At 38.6% G+C, this 22161-nt stretch overlaps 1 protein-coding gene across 1 annotated transcript in view; it reads right to left on the bottom strand.

Moving 5' to 3' along the window:
• Positions 1–16706, bottom strand: part of CAMSAP2 (calmodulin regulated spectrin associated protein family member 2) — a 94636-nt gene extending 77930 nt beyond the window's left edge. The window contains exons 1-2 of the mRNA XM_082484042.1: positions 16495–16706; positions 4080–4339 (exon numbers count right to left, since the gene is read on the bottom strand). Coding sequence (XP_082340168.1) covers positions 4080–4339; positions 16495–16633 — 399 coding nt within the window. The 5' untranslated portion in view covers positions 16634–16706. The remainder of the gene's footprint in view (positions 1–4079; positions 4340–16494) is intronic.
• Between the last annotated feature and the right edge of the window lie 5455 nt (positions 16707–22161).

The following is a 22161-nucleotide window of genomic DNA, read 5'->3' as shown; positions in this document are numbered from 1 at the left end:
GTGCCTGCTTAAGACAGACTTATTTTTTAAAATGCAATTAGAACTTGCCAACTGAAATAAGTAGCTTTCCTCATATTTTCGCAACTTAGCTTTTGTAAACTTTTTAAGCATCAAGTAATACCTTTTGTACTCCTGACCTGAAATATAATTTCAGGAGAAAAATACTCTGGTTCTTGCTTCCACACTGTTTCAATTACAAGCTCTAGACTATTTCTGCACTGTTTAAAGTCTAATGTAGCAGAGCCAAGACCATATGCATTTCAACCTGGAGAGTAATAACACGGTATTTGGTTCTTTTGCTCCCCTACCAAAAATAAAGGCAATAGGATGATCCTATCAAATAAGAAGATTTTAAAAAAATAAACATAGAATTATGTTTTAGTAGCTTGCAATACATGGAGAACAGAAATAGAGGTACCACTGACTAGTTCTATAGCGTTATCACAAGATGCAATCTCTCAGGAACAGAAATCAGAGCAAGACTAAAGAATAACCTAGCTTTCAATATTATCAGAAAAACAAATATAAGACATGTGAACAAACCAAACATAAGAAAGACTAAGACACACTAGACTCCACATGGACTTCCCTACTCCTACACAGGGGAGGCTTTAACAGAAGCCTTTGCACCTGTTACTGTGAGTTAATGTCCCAAGTGCCTCTTTCTTAATCCCATTCCATTGGAGGAAACTCATTTTTGTATATACATACATGTATGTACATATATACAGTATACATACACAAACACAAAAATTTGCAGCTTCTCAAATTAGATACTAATGCAGTTACATCAGTCGTGACTCACAAGAAATCTACCATCTATCCTCACCCCAGTGCATGAAGAAACACATCCATTTCCTTGACTTTTCAAAGATTTTAATATATGAGGTGCTGCCTAGGAAAAGGTTCAGTCATAGCTATCTAAGAAACAGAGAAGGCCAAAATTTGACATGCTTGCTTTAGTAAGTCACACATGAAGTAAATCATCAATTAATCACCACAGCCGTCACTGCTACAAATATAAAGTAAAAGCAATTCCAAGTCTGTTGACCACAACTACATGCATTATAAAACACAAGTAAAATTAAAACATGCTATACTCAAATCTCTTTCCATAATTTCATTTTATGTTATAATTCACCCCTTTCCAGCTACAGAAATGCAGTACATCTGAGCAGATAACAATAAATGACCTCTAACAAACACCAACATCTTTCCCCTATTTATGGGGAAGACAGGCTAGCAAAGAGAAAGACTATCATATTATTTTCTGTTACATTGCTCAAAATTATACTGAACATAGGTTTAACACAATCTGGTCTACCAGAGGAATGTATGAGTTAATTACATATGCAAACTTTCTGTTCTACATAAATGAAAAAGAAAAATACTTTCATGCTCTAAAACAGGATAAACATCTTTGTAGGACTTGTAGAAACTGCGACATATGGAACACTAGGAAAAGGTACTGGGAGGCATCAAGGGGATAATTTTAAGACTCTGTCAATACTGCACCAGCCAGATTTTAAATTCTCTGCCAACTCTGCTAATTGTATAGTAAGGAAGAAGGTTGAGACTTCCCAATTAAAATGTATCATTGCTGCTAGGAACTTGCATAGGGATATGAGCATGGCATGACAAATTAAAACTCTTAGGCTCAGAATATTAGTATTGAGACTACAGTTCCACAGCCATTTCTTTGGTAGCAGTTGTTTTAGACATGTCTGCCTTTCTGCCCAAGCCAGTTGTGTTTCCACTCCGGTGTCCCCTCTCATTGTCACAGCCCAGCTGTTTGTGAACTAGTGCAACAGCATCAGTACACTCATCTGTCGCTGGTCCTGGAGTGGGGACAAGTGACCTGGGCAGAGTAGGAATCTGAGAATGTCAACTGTTATGACACTGATGCTTGCATAACTACTTGCTGGACAACACAGGAAAGACAGACACAAACACCCACTCAAGCACAGGGGAAATACAAAACTGCTACTGAAATGCATTTTAAGCAACATTAATTACTGAACTGAAGACCAGCAAACCGAACTAGAGAATACTGACACATTTTCTCAACTGAGAACTCTGAGAAGAGATGCCTCTTACAACTATAAAGGGATCAAATGAAAAAAAAAAATCAAATGGGAAAACCACAGGCTCATAAATGCAAGTCAGTAACCTTATCTTCCTTCAGAAACAAAACCAGAATTAAGTTCTGTAAAACCATGAACAGCAAGAAAGTTTGTTTCTTAACCTCTTAAATGCTTTGACTTCGATGAACATTATAAATGCTTATTCTTAAACCACCCATAACTGTTGCAAGTGTCCTGCAAATTTTGTATCACTTCAGTAGGTCTCATTTGCTATCCACAGCTTCTTTTACTAAACTGCCACCTGTTCTTTGCTGAGCTCTCCTTACTAAAAAGGATATCAAGATCAAAAAAAGAGACTGACAAAATTTCAAGTTATCTGCATTCACTGATCACAGCTTAATCATAAGGAAAAACTGTCTTGACTAGTTTTATTACTATTGTTGAAATATTTGTGCCTTCAGATCTTAAGCATGCTATGAGCAAGAAAGAATTTTCAACTAAAAATAAAAAACAAAATGGATGTAAAGAACTTAAATCTTTCTATCACAGCAACTAACTACAGCCACTTCTAGAAAACATTTATGCAAACTAAGAGGCCTAATACTTCTTGACAATACTGTATGGAATAAATCATTAATTGCTAATTAGTAGCTTTGATGTTGCATCTGTAAAGCCTCTGCAACTTATCAGTTGATACCAACCGATCAAAGACTCTCTAGTCATATTCTGCCAAATATTTATTAGTCTTCTTACACGTTAGTAAATACAAGTTGCTAATAAGCTGACAATAAAAACATAGCTGTATTAATTTTCACACACCTCCATTCTAGCAGTAGCTACAGGTCACTGACCACAAAAGTATTGAAGGACTTAAAATAGAGCAGTCAGCCAACTCCAGAGGGTAGATTCAAATAAAAAAAGACCCTGGGAAAATGAGACTGTGAAGTCCAGATTCATGGATGACAGGAAACTTATAGAAGTCCTTTCTTTGTTAGACATTTTATTCCCTGTGTCCAATGTATTCTAATCTGAAAAGACCAGATTGTGCCATAAATACCTCCAAGTATAGTAGGAACATTAGTTCCATTGATATCACAATAAAATTCGCTTGTGATTTCCAATGAGCAAGCTTAAGTTCTGTATTAGAAGTTGTCAACATTCATAGTATCATACTTTATGTTTACTTTATTTATTTTCTATATTAAATATTAAGCAATAAAAAGGTGAAAATAATTTTAAATACTTCACTTTAAATATAGTTGAATCTTATTCTATCATAGTGTCATTTTTTAAACAACCTAGAGGAAAGGACTGGCCATATGTAGCCAGACAATTCATACTGTTTTTTAAACTGAGCTCCAATCAAGGAAGAAAATCCACGACTTAAAAGCTTAGTAATAGAACCATTCATCTGTTGAACTAATGATTTAATTAGCAGTTGTATAAAGCAAAGACATATTATTAAGTGTCTCCATGAAAGAATGTACCATTGTTGTGTGTTTTACATTGAGTTAATATGTAACTGGTGACAATTGAATGTTACTAGGTTGAATTGCCTATGCCATCCAAACTTTTTTTTTTTGTTAAGGTTTTTAACCAAAGCTTTCTATAAGGAGGGAAAAAAAAAAAAAAACCAAACTATTTTCGAACCATTTTTCCAACACAGAAATATTCATTGACAGTCAGTGCGGTAAAACTGAAATCAAAGTGACCGTATTGTCACTGCTCTGTTTAAAAATATAACACTTGAACTAAGTAGAATGATATGTGTTTTCAAGCATTACTACAGAGGAAATACACCTGGCACTGACAGCTATAAGGAGACTGAAAAAAACCACCACCCAAACCAATCACAAGCCTCCCAGTAATGAATCACATTAGCTCTTGAGAAAAATAGTTCAACATAATGATGCATGTTAAAAGATAGATACGTAGCTATTGGGAGTACACAGAAGAATAGAAAAAAAACGTAACACACAAGCTTTAAACACTCACCATCTGAATTGGTTTTTTGTGAAGATCTCGTTCAGTCACCAACTTTTCTTGGTCAGTAACATAAAGGCCTTTTTGTGCCAGGGCTTGTATAACAGCATCATGACCTAGAAGTGGTTTTGCAGCATCACTCTTGAGAATAAGGCTCCCAGCACGACAGTAGAGTTCTGCAGACAGCAGCAAGTTAACAACAGGTGGTTTAATGTGCTCCTGGTCATATTGGTCTGTGTAAAATGGTTCTCGTAGTTCTTCTGGAACATTTTCTACAAAAACAAACGCACAAAAAAGCATTAGTAACAGAAAGAAGAGATATAGTATTAGGGGTTTTTTTATACCTATGAACTCAAAATTATGTTAAAGAAAGCATATTCAAGGGAAGGCCGGAGTCTTTACCAGTCATCATGATATAAAACACTAGGGAAAATTGCATACAAATGTAACATTTGAACTATAAATACAAATTTAAGAAAAATTCAAAAAGAGTTCCACACTGCAAAGGCCACACCGGAAGGCCAACCTGTGGTTTACAGCATCATTATTTAAAATTTCTTGGCTTCCCTAAATACATGCCCAAACCTTCTCATTTCCTTTGGCATAAAAACATTATATGTATATAGGTGAGACACAAAGGCAGAACAACACCCATTTAAACAAAAAGCCCTTACTCTGCTACAGTAATAAAATGGAAAAGGAACATTGTATTTTAGCACAGAATAATTCAAGACGAAAAGGGAAGCTTCCACTCAGCAGCTTTCTAGGTTTCATATATGCACGAGAAATTTGATTACTATACTACCTATTTAGAAGGTCATGCATCACAGAATGATGACAATCCAGCAGTTAAGCATAAATACACGGATGTTTTACTGGAATTTAAAAGAATGGAAAAAGAGGAAAAAAAACCTATCAATTTTGTTCTGAGAAAATGTTGAATTCTTATTTGTCTATTTGCGTTACTGACTTCTCCTAAAATTGTGGCTTTCCTCCTTTTTCAATGAACTGCTTAGTACCCACAGAAAGCTATGCAGGATTCTGTCAAGTTTATGCTGAGACTTTAACCCCAAAATTGGCATTCCAAGACAATCTAACAGCTTTTCCAAATACTTTACCTAACACAATACAGGCAGACTATAATTTTCTACCACAAAAGTAATAGTTATAATTTCATTTGATCTAGTACCATATTTAATTAATTTATATCACCAGTGAAGTGGAAAATAACTTAGACATGGCTTCAGACTTCACATTCTAGACACAGGCATTGCAAGATGCTCCATTTTCCCCATGTAAGAATTCCACTCTCTGTTGGTGTAAAATTAGTTAAGCCAACAGCATTTATGGGATAAAGAGCATGTGATTCTTTTCCTGAGCCCAAATGGAAAAGCCTATTTAATTGCAACACGGAAAAAAGTAGACAGGAAAACAGCGATGCAACTCCAGGTTCCTAACCCCTTTGCCTTCAGCTGGATAAATGGCTAAACAGACGAGGTTTGAAGCAGAGGGTGGAGTAAACAGCCCACTACGGGTGGAGCAGGAGAGAGAGAAAAACAAAACATGCCATCACAAGATAATGACAGATTATCTTCTTCCTCATACATATTCTATTGCTTCCATGTGCTTCCATTATGGGCTTTGGAAGAGGAGGTAGCTGCCTTCTAGCTGTGAAAGGAGAGGATACGCCTTACAGGGTGCAAAAAGGGAAAGAAATACTAACACATACTTTCTTAAATGTCATAAGGATGGTAAAAAAGGATAAGATATCACTTCTTACTTGCCAATTCAGAATATCAAGGGGAAGAGAGGTACAGTTTATAATTTGCTTACACCAGGAGCCTAAATTTGGCTAGAAAGCCGACAGATCTGTTTTAGAATACAGATCAAAATATATTGTCAGCAAAATTAAATTCCCCTTTAAAATACAAGTCTAATGCCTAACAACATTACTTTTTTAAAAGATAGTAATAAAACTACTAACAAAAAGACCCTATCAGTGTCAGGCTATGATACTGCAACCTTCTCTTGCCGCTTCCCTGCCTCACTTACTGACTCTATAGGACCTACAGCCATCCACTACTATAAAAAGCACTGACAATTAAGGAACACTAGAAGCTACTAGGTACCTGCTTCCCTAGGAATTATTTCCATCTATCTCAATCCTACCTGTCCTTCTTTCTTTTCCCTGTTTGTCTATAGGCTGACTATTTAAACATTAAGCTCATTATTTCTGAAGTCCCTCAAGATCCATCTCCACCTTGGTATCAGGAGCTCAATCCTCATTATGGCTTTATCCTATATAATTACAAATGCCAACTTTTAAAGCATCTTCATGCTATTTCCTCAAGCCACAGAGGATTAGAAAACATTTTTTGTAAATATCTCACAATGCACAGGCAGCAGAATTTGCCTATTTTGAAAAAAAAAAAACCAAACCAACCCACAAACCAACAAACCAACCCAAAACACTCCAAACCACCACACCCCGTTTTTGAATCACATGGGAAGTTAGATGGGGCAGGGGGCAACAAGGAGCAAGAGATAAAGCCATTTGCAATTTCTTAGAAGACCTAAAAAAGCCTCATTCCCATATGAAAAAAACCTCTAGGCAGGAGCAGTTAGATACGCACACAGAAGTCACATACTCTGTGTTTTAGACTCACTGAAGATGATGACAGATTTCAAGTCTGAAAATTTGAGCCAGAAGAGAAATCCGAAGACAGGAAATAACAAACCCATTGCCTGTTAATGAGCGATTTCTGATGTTCTGTACCACCAAAACATACCCTAAACTGACAAGATAAGATGCAATAAATGCATTTATCATGAAAGAGTGATATCCACTACTGGGATTTAATAATAAAGAAAACCTCAATACACTAAAAAAAAATTTTAAAAAAATCAAGATTATAACTATCAAAGGCAAATAGAATAATTTATAAAGGATATTTCTGCTTCTGAAAAATACAGCAAAAGACAAAATTAGATGTATGGCATTTCTTTTACTTCATTGACATTCACAAAAATAAGTCTGGAATAGAAACTTATTGTGTTCATAAAAATAAAACTGGAAAATAAATTTGTTAGAGAAATAGAATATAGAAACAAGGGGCTAGGAAAAGAAAGTGTGACTACAGATATATTCCGAGTTGATAAAAACAAAAACAACAAAACATGCAAAAAGCATACAAGTAAGGAATCCCTGCTGTAAGAAGATCAGAAGTCTTCACAAAAATTCCCGTCAGAGTTCCCTTTGGACAGACAGAAACACATGCACTTTTCCCCATTTATAATGTGTATCAAACTGTTTGATATCAGAATAGATTTTGATAGAAGATTCCAACTGCATTCTCACTTTGTTATAGTTTTAAAAAACAAAAAGTGCAGCAGCTAGACATAGAGGAAACCCTTCTTATTAGTGATTTCAAAGTAACAGCCCTTCCAGAATCGGCATGCGTTGCCTCTGCAGTCCTGTGAAAGGGGAATTTCAAGGCTAGATCCAGTTCTCAGCAGATTACCAGAACAACCAACAAGGCCAAAGCCTTTACTACCAATTCTGACAGGATTGGAGATTGTTAAATAGCTCTGTTAGACAGAGAAAAATGCTTAAGGCTAATTCCCAATACATGCATTTTACCAGTCCCTTTCCTTCACCCAGCTGACGAGTCTTTCAAGTAAATGAACAGTTTCAAAATAAATACATTGTTGCACATACTGCCATAAAGTACGATTTGACCTTGAAATTTGTGGCAAAGTACAGCAATTATGTTAGAGAGATATATCGGGGACACCGAGTTCAGGGAGTTGAACACATAAAATACGGACGACACCAAGGGAAGCGGTTGTATTTCTGCTGGAGAGGCGGGGGAGGATCTAACCACACTCTTCCAGCACCCAACGGGCAGGTTTCGGAAACCTGGACTTGGACTGTGCAGTGAAGTGACAAATGGCAATGGTGACAAGCTGCCACAAGGGAAATTTCAACTGGATAGAAGTAAAAAAGATTCTTCACAGTGAGAGCAGCAGAGCACAGGTACAGGTTGCCTGGGGACTCGGCTGCAAAACCACCATCTGCAGGGACTTTCAAAACTTGAGTGGACAAGACCCTGAGAAGCCTCTTCTGACTTTGAAGCCGGCTCTTCTTGGAGCAGGAGGTTAAACCAGATGATCTCCAGAGACTGCTTTCACCATAATTTTTTCCTAAAACTGGCAAGAGGACCACAGGTTTCAATTCTGGAAATATCTTCTTGGTATGGGTTTAAAAAAAGAGAGATTTTGAATTTTGTAAACATTGAACTGTGAAGAAAATAAATTAAGCTAATGTACAAGTTCAACACACAGAGAAAAGAACAAAAAGGAAATATCACATTATCCCAAAACAATAAAGTAAATTTAAGAATCAGGCTAACTTTAAAACAATATTCAATATATCTTCAGGTAATTTTTCCATAAATTATAATGGAGGCAAAAGTCCTGCAGATGCTCTCTTTAGAGAAGGAAAAAATAAAATATGAAAGGACTTATTGCAAGCTTTAAAGCAAACAAGGGATTGTTATTTCTCCCAGCCATGAGATATAATTGCAACTTAACTTTCCATTTAAACAGACCATTTTAAAGGGAAGGAATCATCTAAAAATAATCCATGGCTCCCACCCCTGAATTTAGCTTTAAAAGCTGTTTTATAAACAAAATTCTCTCCTCAGGTAAACGTGAATTACTCCTTGGAGGGTAGTATGAATTCCTCCATTGGAAAAAAACTACTTGTATTAATATGAAAAGTCTACACTTTCTTTAAAAACAAAATGTTTTTTTTGTAAAGTTCCACACAGATGAATACAACCCTTTGAGTTACACGATTATGGAGTTTTTCAAGTTTATAAGAGTGAACAATTCCAGATTTATGAATGTTTGCATTAAGGAAGTCCAAAACCTTAGAAGTCTTTATCAACAAGGTCTTTTTTTTTTTTTTTTTTTTTTAATTGCAGAGGATCATATAAACAAATTCAAATATTTCACCATGGGTTTTCTAATTAAAATATACATCATTCTTGGGAGCCACAAGGCCACATTAAGCCTCAGCCTAGAAAACTTCCATCTCTACAGGTTACTGATGTCAATCAACAAAGATATTTAGAAAAAAAAAAATATTTGTAGAAGACTAAGATTTAATACATAATTATGTCATGAAAATTCTGACTAATACCTTTAACCACTTCCTAGCGCAAGCCAGTAGATGAATTTATGCCAAATCTTAATGGACTCAATTACTTGACAGTTTTCTGCAGGACAGCAAAGGTATGGTTTGGCCATAAGGTAACAGTGTTAAGCTACTTCATTCAGACTCCCGCTTGCCAACAAGGGTTCTGGTGCCTGAATGACAAGTGTGGCAGAAGAGAGTAGAGCTTGCATGGAAATCAAGAGTCTGAGGACTGAGGAAAGGTCAGAGAAACCTGATTTATATTATTTTGCTTCTGATGAATTTTTGTAGTTGCCTCAATAGAAGAGAGAGACATTTCAATTTGCTGTTTTATTTTGGAGATACCTTCAAGGGCTCTGATGAGTACCCCAGTTCTAAGATTTACAGCAGGTTAGTAACCCATAGATCAAACTGATGCTACTGAAAAAAGAAAAATCATGGAACAAGACTTAATCAGAAAGCAGAAAACGAAATGAGACATTTGATGTTAAAAAAGAATTTTTACTTTTTGGTTTGTTGAATCAGTCCCCCTACTTACATTGTTCTTGGCTAGCAGACAGTAGGTGTACTTCTGCCTAGGGGCAAGTATCTAAAAGGTCAACCTCTATAAATTTATGGCAGACTGAATTTCAGTATCACAATTCTTAACTTTGTCCACCTAACTAAACTGAACTTGAGAGATTCTTGGATTTACTGTCACACAAGTACTGTGAATGAACAGATCTGACCTTCCTGCCTTTAGATGCCACAAAGATAGACCACTATCCACTGCTTTGACAGCAGTTCTGCACTTATAAGGGATTTTGCACTAAAAAACCCCAAACAAACAAAAGAAACAAACAAAAGCTAAAAGACAAAAACATCCAAGGACAAAACATTCACAAGCTCTACCTTTATAGCCCACCCAGACTTCAGTTATTTTTTGAGCACTGAGAATCACAAAAGAAATGCTCTGCTGGGTCACACTAATTATCTACCCAGTCCAATATTCTGTCTTCAGTAGTACAGTAGGAAGCAGTACTCACAAAGCATACAGCATTTGTCTGGTCATATGTCTGGGAAAATTTATCATCTACTTTACTAAAACCTGCATATTGATTCAGGTTTTGATAAACAAAAGAATGACTTAGAATTAACCCTGGCAATAAAAGTTTCAATTTTTATTAGCATAAATGCCTTCAGAACTTATTTTTGGGAAAGGTAAGGTATGAGAAATATAAAGATAATAGTGTAGGTACAATCCCATCTCACTCAGCTAGCACCCTGATGACTGTAATAGTCAAGATATGATTTCAATAGACTATGGAATAGGGCAAAAGATTGTATCAGAAATTTAGAGATAAATTATTATTATAAGACTTTATTAAACCAAAGAATACTTTTTGCCAGCTGTAACTAGATAGACATGAGCTGACACATCTGCTTTGGTGTCTGGCTTACAAGTTCTCCTAGTTTAAGACTGCTTTTAATTGAAAAAAAAAAAAAAAAAAAGAAAACAAGAAAACACATAGGAAAAAGCTAGAACTATACAATTCTTACATTAGGCAAACAGATTTCAAACACTACATTACAAGTCTGTAGCAAAAAGGTAGAAGGTTTATTATTACCACCTGATACAGTAATAATGTATTGTCCAAAAATAAAAAAAAAGGGAGGAGGAAGAGGGGGGAAGAACTTACTCTGTTTTTCTTACTAAGTCTTGGAGGTTTTTCGCCCCAGCCCCGTTTTCCAGAACAATCAGCAAGAATATTCATTCATGTTTACCTGGGTTTACCAAAGCAAGTAGTTAAAAGCTATTAGCTTCAGGAGTGAAACTATATCCAGTTTTGCTCATTAAAATCCACCAGCTAGCTATAGAAATGAAATTACATAACATCTAATTGAAATGTGAAAAGTTCCTGATTAACAGCATATAAATAAATACTCTTCAAGTTTGGAAGAGAGCCACGTTTAAACATGGCATCACTAACGTAACCCAACACATTACCCTAAATTGGGGTGAGGGGGCAGTTAAAATACATCTGCAGTAGTAACTGCAATGATGGCCAAAAAACAGAGAAGAGAAACCAGGGATAGGTAGAAGAAGAAATATATTTCATCTCATCGCCTGACATAGGTGAGCATTTGGCTACAGTCTCTTTGTCAGATCTATTACATTCCACAGACAGGCACTTCAGTTGTAAAGACGAATAGGTTCAATGACATGAAGTCATTGAAAGAACAGATTATAAACTACCCCACCTGAGGTCTATCATGTAGTAAGAATCCTGACAACTGTTAACTAATTCACCTTCCTGCACTTTTGTACATGCAGTCTACAACCTCAGGCGACTGCCAAACCTAACAGATCCAGAACCTCATACAATTATTTATTTACTTTAAAAAAGGATCTACAGTCAAACCATGCTTTAAATGTGTTCTACAGAAAGGACTGATAGGATCAACTTCTAAGCAGACCACCTCAGTAAATGATCAACTGATTTTAGTAAGATTACCAAGTATCAATTTGTCAGCAACTATTTTAGAGAGGCTATGGAAAGGAATCAATTAAAAAACAGTTCCTCACAGGAATCTCAAACATTTTGCTTTTATACTCCAAACTCTTGCACAAGCTTTTGCTAGCTGCCATACTAAGTAAAAGCAAAGCAATTAGGTCTGCTAGGAAAAGATTAAAAGATGTTCTGGCCTGCAACGCTCAACTTAACAGATGAGAGTATTTAGTTAAAACTTGTTTCTGTCAGACACACAATGTTCATTTCCTCCCTTCATGGTTCTACTGGCAACATGTGCAAACAGCAGTAAGTAGCTGCATGTGAATTCTGAAAATATTAATCATCAGAAGAAAGCTATTTTTAAATTTCTTGGGTAATGTTTAGTTGCAGATGATGTAACTTGTAATCTGTTGCTTCAGACACCTATAAAGGACAAGTGTAACGTTAAAAGGTGGATGGACTATTTTTTTGACTGCAGAAAACACAACAATGTTTAAGACAAGCACTCAGACTTGTGCAGCTTTTATTAGGTTTTCAGTTTATTTCTGTTAAAAGAACCCTCATGTTAAATCGGTGAAATTTATTAGTGTAGCAGGGTAATACATTGTATGGATAGTAGAACAGCAACAGATTTAACTTGACTTTAAAATTGTTCCCATTATTTTCTGAGAATCATACATGTCAGAGATAGTCTTAACTGCGTAACTAAAAATTGGATGCAAAGCTGTCTGAAAAAGTTTTCCAAGAGTACTCGGAGGTCCCTATCAAATGGTATCAAATGGGAAGAATGTGTACTTCAAGGTACAAGAACTAGTATTTTCCTTTATACTAGTTGAGGTTCTAGAGAAGTGATTCCAAGCTACAAAGGGACTGAAAGCATTTTGGAGGACAAAATTATAATTCAGGATGATTTTGATAAGTGGAAGAAGTGGTTTGAAAATAGGATGGAGTTATATAAGTATAGCTGCAAAGCAGGAACCTACAACTGTACAATTAGAAGATGGGAACAACTGAGTAGGCAGCAGTTCTGCAGAGAAAGATATGGAGCTACAGTGAATCACAGACTGAATGAGTCAACAATTCTAGGCTGATGCAAAAATGACAAACATCATATTCTACTGAATAAATGAGAATATTACAGGTTGGAAAGATGAAGTAATTTTACAGATCTACACTGTACTGGACCATTAGATCTAGGTTCAAGGACAGAATCCATGCACAACTGACCACAGAAAAAATACAGGGGTGAGGAGGGGAACCCAACTGAAAAAAAAAAAAACCAAAACACAGATTCCAAAAAAGCTTGACTTACTAAAATGAAGTTGAAAAAAGTCTGTTTTGTCTAAACAGCAGAACAGAGAGGAGACACTGTTCTTATTATGTGGAAGGCGTTATAAAGAGCAAGGCACCCACCATTCTCAGATCCTACAGGAATAAAAGAAGTAATAGGTTTACAGTGTAGCAAAAGACATCAAGATTATTATGCTGTTCTAACATTTAGAGATAAATAAGGATTCAAATTGACTAGCAGACATACCGTGCTATGTCCATAATTACAGATTTTCAGAAAACAGGCTAAACAAACATCTGTCATGAACGATATATATTTAGCTCAGCCTGTCTTTAGGTCAGTGGACGGATAACAAATTTTACAGCCGCATTTTCTATGACTGCAGTAGAGCGAGAAGACAAAAACTTCACACTCCAAAATAATGAAATCCACTTCTGTTGTTTTAGAAATAGAAAGGACACAGAATTACACAACATCAAGACCTTTTTAAAATTTTTCCTATAAAGTAGGTCCCGGTATACTTTTAAGTCGAAGTATATAATATCAGTACAGTTCAACCACTTCTTTGGAAAGCAGTTTTTCTAAACTGAAATGGTTAAATCGCAGCATTGGGAGTTAATGCTAAAATTTAATGTTTGCAGATTTAATTTCTAAGGTCAAACATTCCCCCTTTCATACTTCACGCTTTTTGTTATTTTTTCCCCCTTTCAGTTATTGCAAGTTGGGTCACTTAAATCATTTGCTTATTACAAAACATTTAACCAGGACACCCGTCCTAACACTGATACATTTTCTTGCAGCAAAACATCAAGGCACAAAATCCTACGCTCCCTCAACACTTAAATATGAATGCTGTCTTCAATTACTATTTCTTAAAAAAAATCTTCATACAAGATATCTTCAACATGACTGTTAGTATGCTCTTACTCTCATAAGATGCCTTACTAGTAAGACAACTTACTTTGACCTGCCTGTGTTGTGGACCAGACTCTATTCTTGCAGCCTCACTGAGGACCACAGCAATATACAATTGGTCTCTCAGTTTTTGGATGCAGATATCAATTAGAAGTCACTACTACATGTTAATGAACACTACCTATGTCAAAGTCTTTTTTCAAGAAAGAATTCTCTTCACAACACCTAGCCAAGCTGTATCCACAGTTTTGATGGTATTAAAATATGCTTTTAAGAATGTGAAATATGTCCAGGGAAAGATGTGCCCATTTGATAGATAATGATTTAGAATTCTTCAATGGATACGAGATTGCAACAACTTATGCTTTTCATTAATCAAAATGAATGGCATTAATTTATTTCAGAGAGGGTGGGGAAAAATACTTCATTTCCCCTGCCCACTTAGGGAATTCCAACGTTTCAGGGATAAAAAAAGAAATGAAAAGTGGCATCCATAAACACAGTAATCATCCTTTGTATTTCCTTTGTACAAATGGATATAGCAATAAGTAGAAGATACAACTGAGGTTGTGATCTAGTCCAAAGAACTAAAATAATTTAACAAACCCAAACTTCTTTCCTTCTTGGAAAAGGTGAAGGTCAGTTCTTCTGTTTCGCTCCAAACATAAAGGAAGCATTTTTATTGCAGACATGCAAGTCCTATATACTGTTTTTCCCTACTTCAGCCACAAACTCTTCTTTGAGGCTACTAGAGATATCAACCTAGTGGAAGAAGTATGAGATCAGAAATACTACAACTGTGTATGTTTACCTCCCTTCCTACTATTACATTATGGCAGTATTTAGAGAGCAGATGGACCATTATCTCCTCTAATCACATTTCATTTGTGCATCTCAGAACAACTGCAGTAATGAGGAAAAAGGTAAAGGAATTTGTATTGGATCACACTTTCTATAGAAAGTAGCAGAAAAGTACCTTGCAAGTTGCTTTACACATCCAATAGAAACTAAACTAACATAAACCAAAACATTTGAACCACAGGCTAAGAATTTGTCAAACTCCAGTAGAAAAAGGTTTTCAGGTTGGAAAGCTGGGTTATATAATTGCACAAGCACTGTACACCCAGAATCCCATGAGTCGAGCCTACAGAACCAAGCTACCTAAACAGATAATGACCTCTGAAAATCTCAAATCAAGTACTTCCAAGGATTTTCACTACTACTACTACTGTTTTCCCTCTCATGTCTTCATAGCTAACAAAGCCATATATAAAATACTATATACTTTCCCAGATTTCACATAGAAAAGTAAGCAGAGTTTACTGACAAATCTTTATATGGAAACAGTATTTTGATCTTCTTTTTCTTTCTAAAGTGATGAACATGCACTTTATTTCAGTAGCTACTGACCTTACTGAAATTTCACTAGGTTCAACCACTCTGAAAGTAGATTTTTGCAAGCACCACATCAAGTATCATCAGTTCCCAAGGCACACCTTTAACCCTGTTCAAATACATAACAATTCTATGGCCCAAAATGCAAAAGGTGCAAAATTCCAGAAGGAGGAACTTTTTCCTGTTATTCTACAAAGAACAGGGGTAAAAACATTGACTGTTAATATCTAACTCACCTTTCAAAGAAAGCCCCTCTTTTTAATCCACAGAAAATTAAGTGATTAATACACTACAGCTATATAAAAACAAAACAAAAACAACAACAAAAAAAACCCCAAACAAACAAAAAAAAACCAAACAAAACCAGCTTGGTAAATTTTCAAAATGCTTCCCTCAGAAGACCTCTGTAAGAAGTCTGGTATTCCTCAAGGCCCAACAGTATCTCTGGCATAGAATAATAGGTCTGGTATTCCTCAAGGCCCAGGTTTTCAAAGACAGAGCAGTAATGCCTTTCGGAGGCATTACAATCAATTCCATTTACGCTTGCAGAGAAGGGCTGCCTTCTGTATTGTGCAGGCCAAAACCTGGCATTAAACGCTCTTTTTCCTGAAACGCTTCTTACTGCTTAACCTCTCAAATGGCTACAGGCTACTCTCACACATGTCAAAACCAACAGCGCACATCCATTTCCATTGCTAGCTCCCAATTCAGCTCATAAACAATGTTAGGAAAATTTTCGAGACAACAGACAAACATGGATCGCTGGTGTGTTTTCGCATTCTGGGAGTGTGAGCCGGGGAATAAATAAAACACAACTTACATAGTGCAATTTCTCAAATAGATTTGTATTAGCTCCAATACACAAAATTTACTCACTAATGGAAACAGTGGTACTACTACAGAATGATTACAGGTAATTGAAGAAAAACAAACGAAAACGAAAAAACCCCACAAGGTGTAAGGGAACCTAAAGACGAGGGAACAGCCCCAAACCATTTCCTACGCACCTCCTATTCCTCCCCCCACCCCACCCCCGCTTCCCAGCTCCTCAGGGAAGGGCTCGCACGTCCTCAGGAGCGAAGCAACCAAGCAGGAACCAGCATCAAAGAAAGGGAAGAAGAAGACGCCACCTACCTGTCCCAAAGGCTTTGGCCACCAGCCAGGCGAGATTACAGGCGATTTTCGCTCGGGAAAAATCATAATGGTCAAAGGGTTTGATGGCAGGAACAATGAAAGTCTTCCTCATCTCCTTAGCGTCTGCGGCATCCCCCATCTTCTCCACAAGACCCCCGGCAATTGGGAACTTACATGGTTGTTGTTCTTCTTCCTCCTCCTCCTCCTCCTCCTCCCCCTCCTCCTCCCGCGGCCGGGAGAGACGTCTGTAAATACGCCGACAGCAGCTGAGGGCAGCGCTGAACCCAGCTGTCCGTAAAGGGCTAACGCCGCCTCCCGCCTTCCTCTGCACTGGAATGTGGCAGAGCCCGAGTGTCCTCTTCTTCTTCTTCCTCCTCGCTCTTTGTCTTAATTCACTCCCGCCGCCACCCCCCACACCCCGAAAAACGTCCGCTGGCGGCCCCGGCCCCCCCTTCCCCGGGGAGACCCTCCGGCCAGGGCTGGGCTTCCCAGGCCGCCGCGGCCGCCAGCCCTCCGGCCCGGGGTGGGAGCCTCCGCTAAGGCCCCCGCAGCCGCAACCAACCGGGACGCGGCCCTTCCCGGCCCCGACGGAGGCACCGAGATGTCAAAACGCCGGGAACCGGCCCCAAAACGCTACGCAGCCCACCGCCCCGCTCCACCTCAGCGGCAGGCTACAGCCGGCTGGGAGCAGTGCAAGCTACCCAGCCGCTGCCCCGGGCCCAGGCGATGCCCTCAGCCGCCCCTCAGCGAGGCGCCGCGCCACGCTCCCGGCTTCCCTCAGCAGCTGCCGCTGCGGTTTTCCACCCGCGGCTGCCGCACTGGATGGGCGAAACGCGGCTGCGCATGCGCGAACGCCACGGCCGCTGCCGCCACCGCCTTCCCGCTCGGGTGGGGCGGGGAGCGCGAGGGGGCGGGGCGGGGTGGGCGGCCCAGCGGTCACGTGGCCGCCCCCTCCCCACAAGGGGGCTCTTGGCGCCGGGCTAGGCTGAGTCTTCGCCTCAGGCGGGGTCGGTCAGGATGGGTCGTGCCTCGGGTGGGGGCGGGCTGAGGTAGCTCGGGCAAGGCTCAGCCCAGCGGACAGCGGCAGAGAGGGGCGGAGTGTTTCCCGCCGGTAAGGGGGCGGCCTGGCGGTGCCCGGCTGTGGGGGAAAGGGCGGAGTCCCTCGGCCGTGGGGCCCAGCCGCTGCCGGCGTCGCCGCTTTCCGCAGCGGGGCCTGGCGAGCCTCGACGCCCGCAGCCGTTGGCCTTCTGCGGTGTCCTGTGGGAAGGTCGGGATCGGCCCCAGCGGGAGCTGGCGTGTGAGGGAAGGGCTGAGGGGCCGGCGGCCGCCTCGCCGCCCGGGAGCCCGGTGGGCCGGGGCGGCGCTGACGGGGGCAGGGAGCGCTGCCGAGGGGACAGGCTGCTCGTCCGCCTCGCGTGTATTTGTCCCTCCTGGTTTAAGTTGCGTCTATATATAACTTCTCCGGTACTCGGGTAGAAAAATGACGGAGCCTTAAAATGGTTCAGGGCCTGTTTGCGTAATAACAGCAATAACAGGCAGTACTAATAATTTACCCTTGAGACCATCTGCCAGCTCGCTCACAAGTACCTGGGCTGTTTTTGGAAATTTATGAAATCACTTTAACAGTGGCCTGTGTGGAAAGAAGTATTAGTCACAGTAGGAACTAGTAACTGGGTGATTAATGGCTTGCATTGAAAGAGAATTGGATGAGTTAGCTTTGAAGTGCGGGTCTGAGGGTGCGGCTATGCTGCTGCCTATGGCGAGGCCTTGCCTCGCCTTTGTACGGGCACTGTGTAGTTGGGTGACCAGCAGCGCCAGAGGGTACTAAATTTGTGCATTTTGGCAACGAATAGTTATTAGGTTGGTGTAATGTAGAAGTGTGCCCTTCCCTGCCAACCTGGGTGCTCTAGCAGTTGTGTGGTGAGCCAGTTCAAGAAGCTGATCTGGCTAAAAATTAATAGTTTCTTTTTGTAGTTAGTGTTTTATCTGGCTGAGCTTTCTTTGGTCATCAAAGGACCACTCCTGACTTGGAGTAATTATTAGCTAACCTGTCTTTTTTTTTTTTTTTTTTTGCTCCCCCCCCACCCCCCGCGGTAATTTAGCGAGTGTCCACTGTTGCAGTGGAGTATGGCAGTCTGAGGTGGGTGGGGTTTGGGGGTATTTTTGGCCCCACTGAATCTGGAAAAGAATATTTAGACACAGTCATAGCATGACACTATAAGGTTTCAAATAATATTTTATCCAAACTATTTTTTTGTTCTGTTTAAAGTGGACTGTGAATTGATCCAGACAGAGATTTTTCCATTGTTAATGGCTATGTATGCTTCTAGTACTTCCTGTGCACAATGATATAATATTTTGAGGCCATAGTCACAGTAAAACCTTTATGGTTTTACTGTCCTGAATGTGTATTTATTAGTTATGAGGAAATGAAAGGGTTGTGGAGGGCAAAATTTGAAGAGATTATTGCTCACTGTCTCCCCACATGCTCTCTGGGATGGGATTCCCAAACTGTCATGCATACAACTCATAAGTGGTACATAGCTAGCTACAAAACTAGGAGCTGCTATTGGTAGTATTCAGCAGAAGCGAGGTGAGGAGGAAAGTGTAGAAATCCTTGCTTTGGCACACTTATGACTGAAATTCGCAGATCCTCTGCAGCAGAAATAGGAATAATAATACCAAGTTAACATACAGGTGTAATTTAGGAAGTGTATGTGCTTAATTTTCAACAACTAAATTTAAAACTTGCGTTTGCGCATTTTCCTGGATTATTTTTATATATGATTTGGAAATAAGTTATATTAGACACTTAACATTATTTTAACTGATTTTTTTTTTTTTTTTTTACATTTATACTAGAAAAGTAGTTTAATTCTTCCTGTGTATTTAACAACAAACACCTGAAATTCATAAGCTTTAAAACCTCAAATTATTAGAGCTAGAAAAAAAAATGAACCTGATCCCTGCTCATGTGGTTTTTTGTATGACTAAGAAAATACTGAAAAAATTGATCAAACTACAGGAAAACATGTTCACGAAAACTATAAGACCATTACTTAGGTATGATGGGTATAGGATCCACTTTGAGAGGTCAAAGTATTACAAACTAGTCCCTATAAAATAATATGAAACTTTCAGAAACAGCTTTCTTACAGAAATGAGGCATAATCCAAATAAGGAGTCATCACATATTTAATGTACTCCTGTATTTACCATCTGTTCCTTGCAAAACATCACATATACCTATGTACTGTAGTATATGCTGAGATTAGTGATACCTACCTGAAGCAAATAAATGTCGTCTGATCTAAAATTCTTGCAATCGTGAGTCCCTTACTTAAACCAATGTTCACTTTTCTTTTTTTTTTTTTTAGAGAATACATCTCAAAAAATGGCAATAGATACAATTATGGATACGTACATATGTGAGCATTACTACCAGTCCAATTTAAAATGCAGAAATTTTTGTGGGTGCGGCCTTAGTGCTGATGAAGCGTGTTCAGAGTCAGAGAACAAAATCTAAAAAAGCTGTGTTGTGGTAACTGCAATCAAAGTGTTTTTTTAATTTGGTCAGTGCTCTTAGAAGTGAATGCATGAATATGAAATGTAATGTGTAAGTGGAAAAAAAAAACAACCAAACCAACAACCCACCATCACCACCAGGTGTTGGAGTTCTTGTGCCAGTTCTACTTTTGCAGACATGCAAAAATGTGATCTTGCTTATTGCATTGTCAAAGATACCAACAGTCATCATGGAAAATTATTAAAATTTGCTTTAATTGTTCAGAGTAGATAAACAGAAAAACTGAGTGAGGAGTCATCCCTTTCTGCTTTGCTCTTGTTTATCTGTCTTAAAATATTTTAAATAGTGATACTCTCTTCTGTACACAATCTTTCTGCTGCAAAGTATTTTTTACTTTAAAGTTCATTCCAAGCGGAAGGACAAAGTATTAAGGATTAAAACAAGCAGCTCATAGATTTTTTTTTTTTTTTTTTTTTTTTACTTCTTTCTCTCTTCCTTTCCCCCCCTTCAGTCTACCCCAAATTAGAAACCCATTTGACTAGTTTTATCCTGTAATTACATCATAGGCCTGATTCTTCACTCTCATGTGTCTAGCCGTTTACACAGTGGGTGTACCAAGCCTGTAGTCAGTGTCAGGCCACAGGAACAAATATCACCGTGAAGCTATGAATAGTGGTGTGGATGACAGTTGTTGCTAATAGTCTTAACCTTGGGAGATAGTGGAATGAGCCTTGACTCATGATTTTATACCTCTGTTTTTTTCACTTGTTTTAAGATTCACTTAGCGTCTGAAGAGGCCCTTAGACTAAATTCAGGCTAGTGCTAAATTACAGAGAGTGTTCAGGCTGGAATAAGATTTCATGTGTAATTTCTTCCTTCGTAATACTTGATGATAAAGAGAAAGTAAAATGTTTTAAATTAACAATGCCATTACTGTGTTTGCAGTGGCACTGTCTATAGCCAGGCTGAGTGCTAGTGAACAGGCAGCTTACCAGGCTACCTACGAAGGGTAGTAAAACTATTCCCATTGCAGATTAGCTCGTTCTATTAGGGCAAATCCATATGCAGAGCAGTTCACAGCAACTATTCTGCCTTGTAATGCTTCAGTCTTGATGTTGGAAAAAGGCTAGGAATAGCACCATGGGGATATTATCTTTAATTACTGCTATCAAATTTGCCTATTTAAGATGATCCTATCTGTTTGCCTTGGCTTAGAGATACCAGTCATGGTAGAAATGGCAGTGGCTGAGAGGAGGGTTGCGCCTTGTGGCCTATAACCTCTGGCGAAGAGGCAGCATGCACAGACTGCCAACATAAAGACCAAGAACCAGTCACATCCTGATGTGATCCTTAAACATGCTTGTTGACTTCAGCAGGTTTTGTGTTGGGTATGTGAGGTTGAACAGGTAATCTGTAAATGATTCTGTAAGGTTATTGCAGCCTAAGGATGACTTGTGAAGTGGAATTACTGATATTCCAGCCTCTTAAATTTATGATATTGTATTAAATATACTTTATAAGTAATGGTAAACCCAGTAAAACTGTAAGCGTTAAATTATATTTTTAAGTCAAGTGAATGACTGTCTGAATTATTAAACTTCTTTGGCATTATTACTGAGATGCATGTATGTGGTTTCTGCAAACTAGGAGTTTTCTCAAAGCATAATCTTGGAGTGGTGTATGTTCTTCCTGTTTCAGGATGATACAAAAGTACAGGAACAGTTACATAATTATTGTCTTTCAACTTCTTTTATTAATTTGTAATCAGAAAGTGCTGAGGCATTTAAAAGGGAAGAAAACAGTTTAGCAGCTTTACAGATTCTAGTAGAGTCAGGATTCAAAAGGAAAATAAAGTGTGTGACATTTTACTTGGATTGCCTGTGATTTTGATATGGTTAAAAATTAAAATGGGGAAAAAGGTAGAGTAATAGCTACTTTAGCTCATTTACTACTGAAATCCATACAACCAAAAAGCTGCCAAATGAGAATCAAATGTGTTACCGAACAGTCACTTCTTTTAATGCTTGGATGCTACTGGTTTCATTTCCTGAACTTGCCTTTGACCAAATGTAGCTCTGTGAAGGGGGGGGAATCTACATCTTGCCTGGCCCAATGCCACTGAGACACCAACCAGGCAACAT

The sequence above is a fragment of the Vanellus vanellus genome, assembly GCF_965231255.1.
Source record: "Vanellus vanellus genome assembly, chromosome: 5".
Classification (NCBI taxonomy): Eukaryota; Metazoa; Chordata; class Aves; order Charadriiformes; family Charadriidae; genus Vanellus; species Vanellus vanellus.
This window is presented reverse-complemented; position numbering and strand designations above follow the sequence as displayed.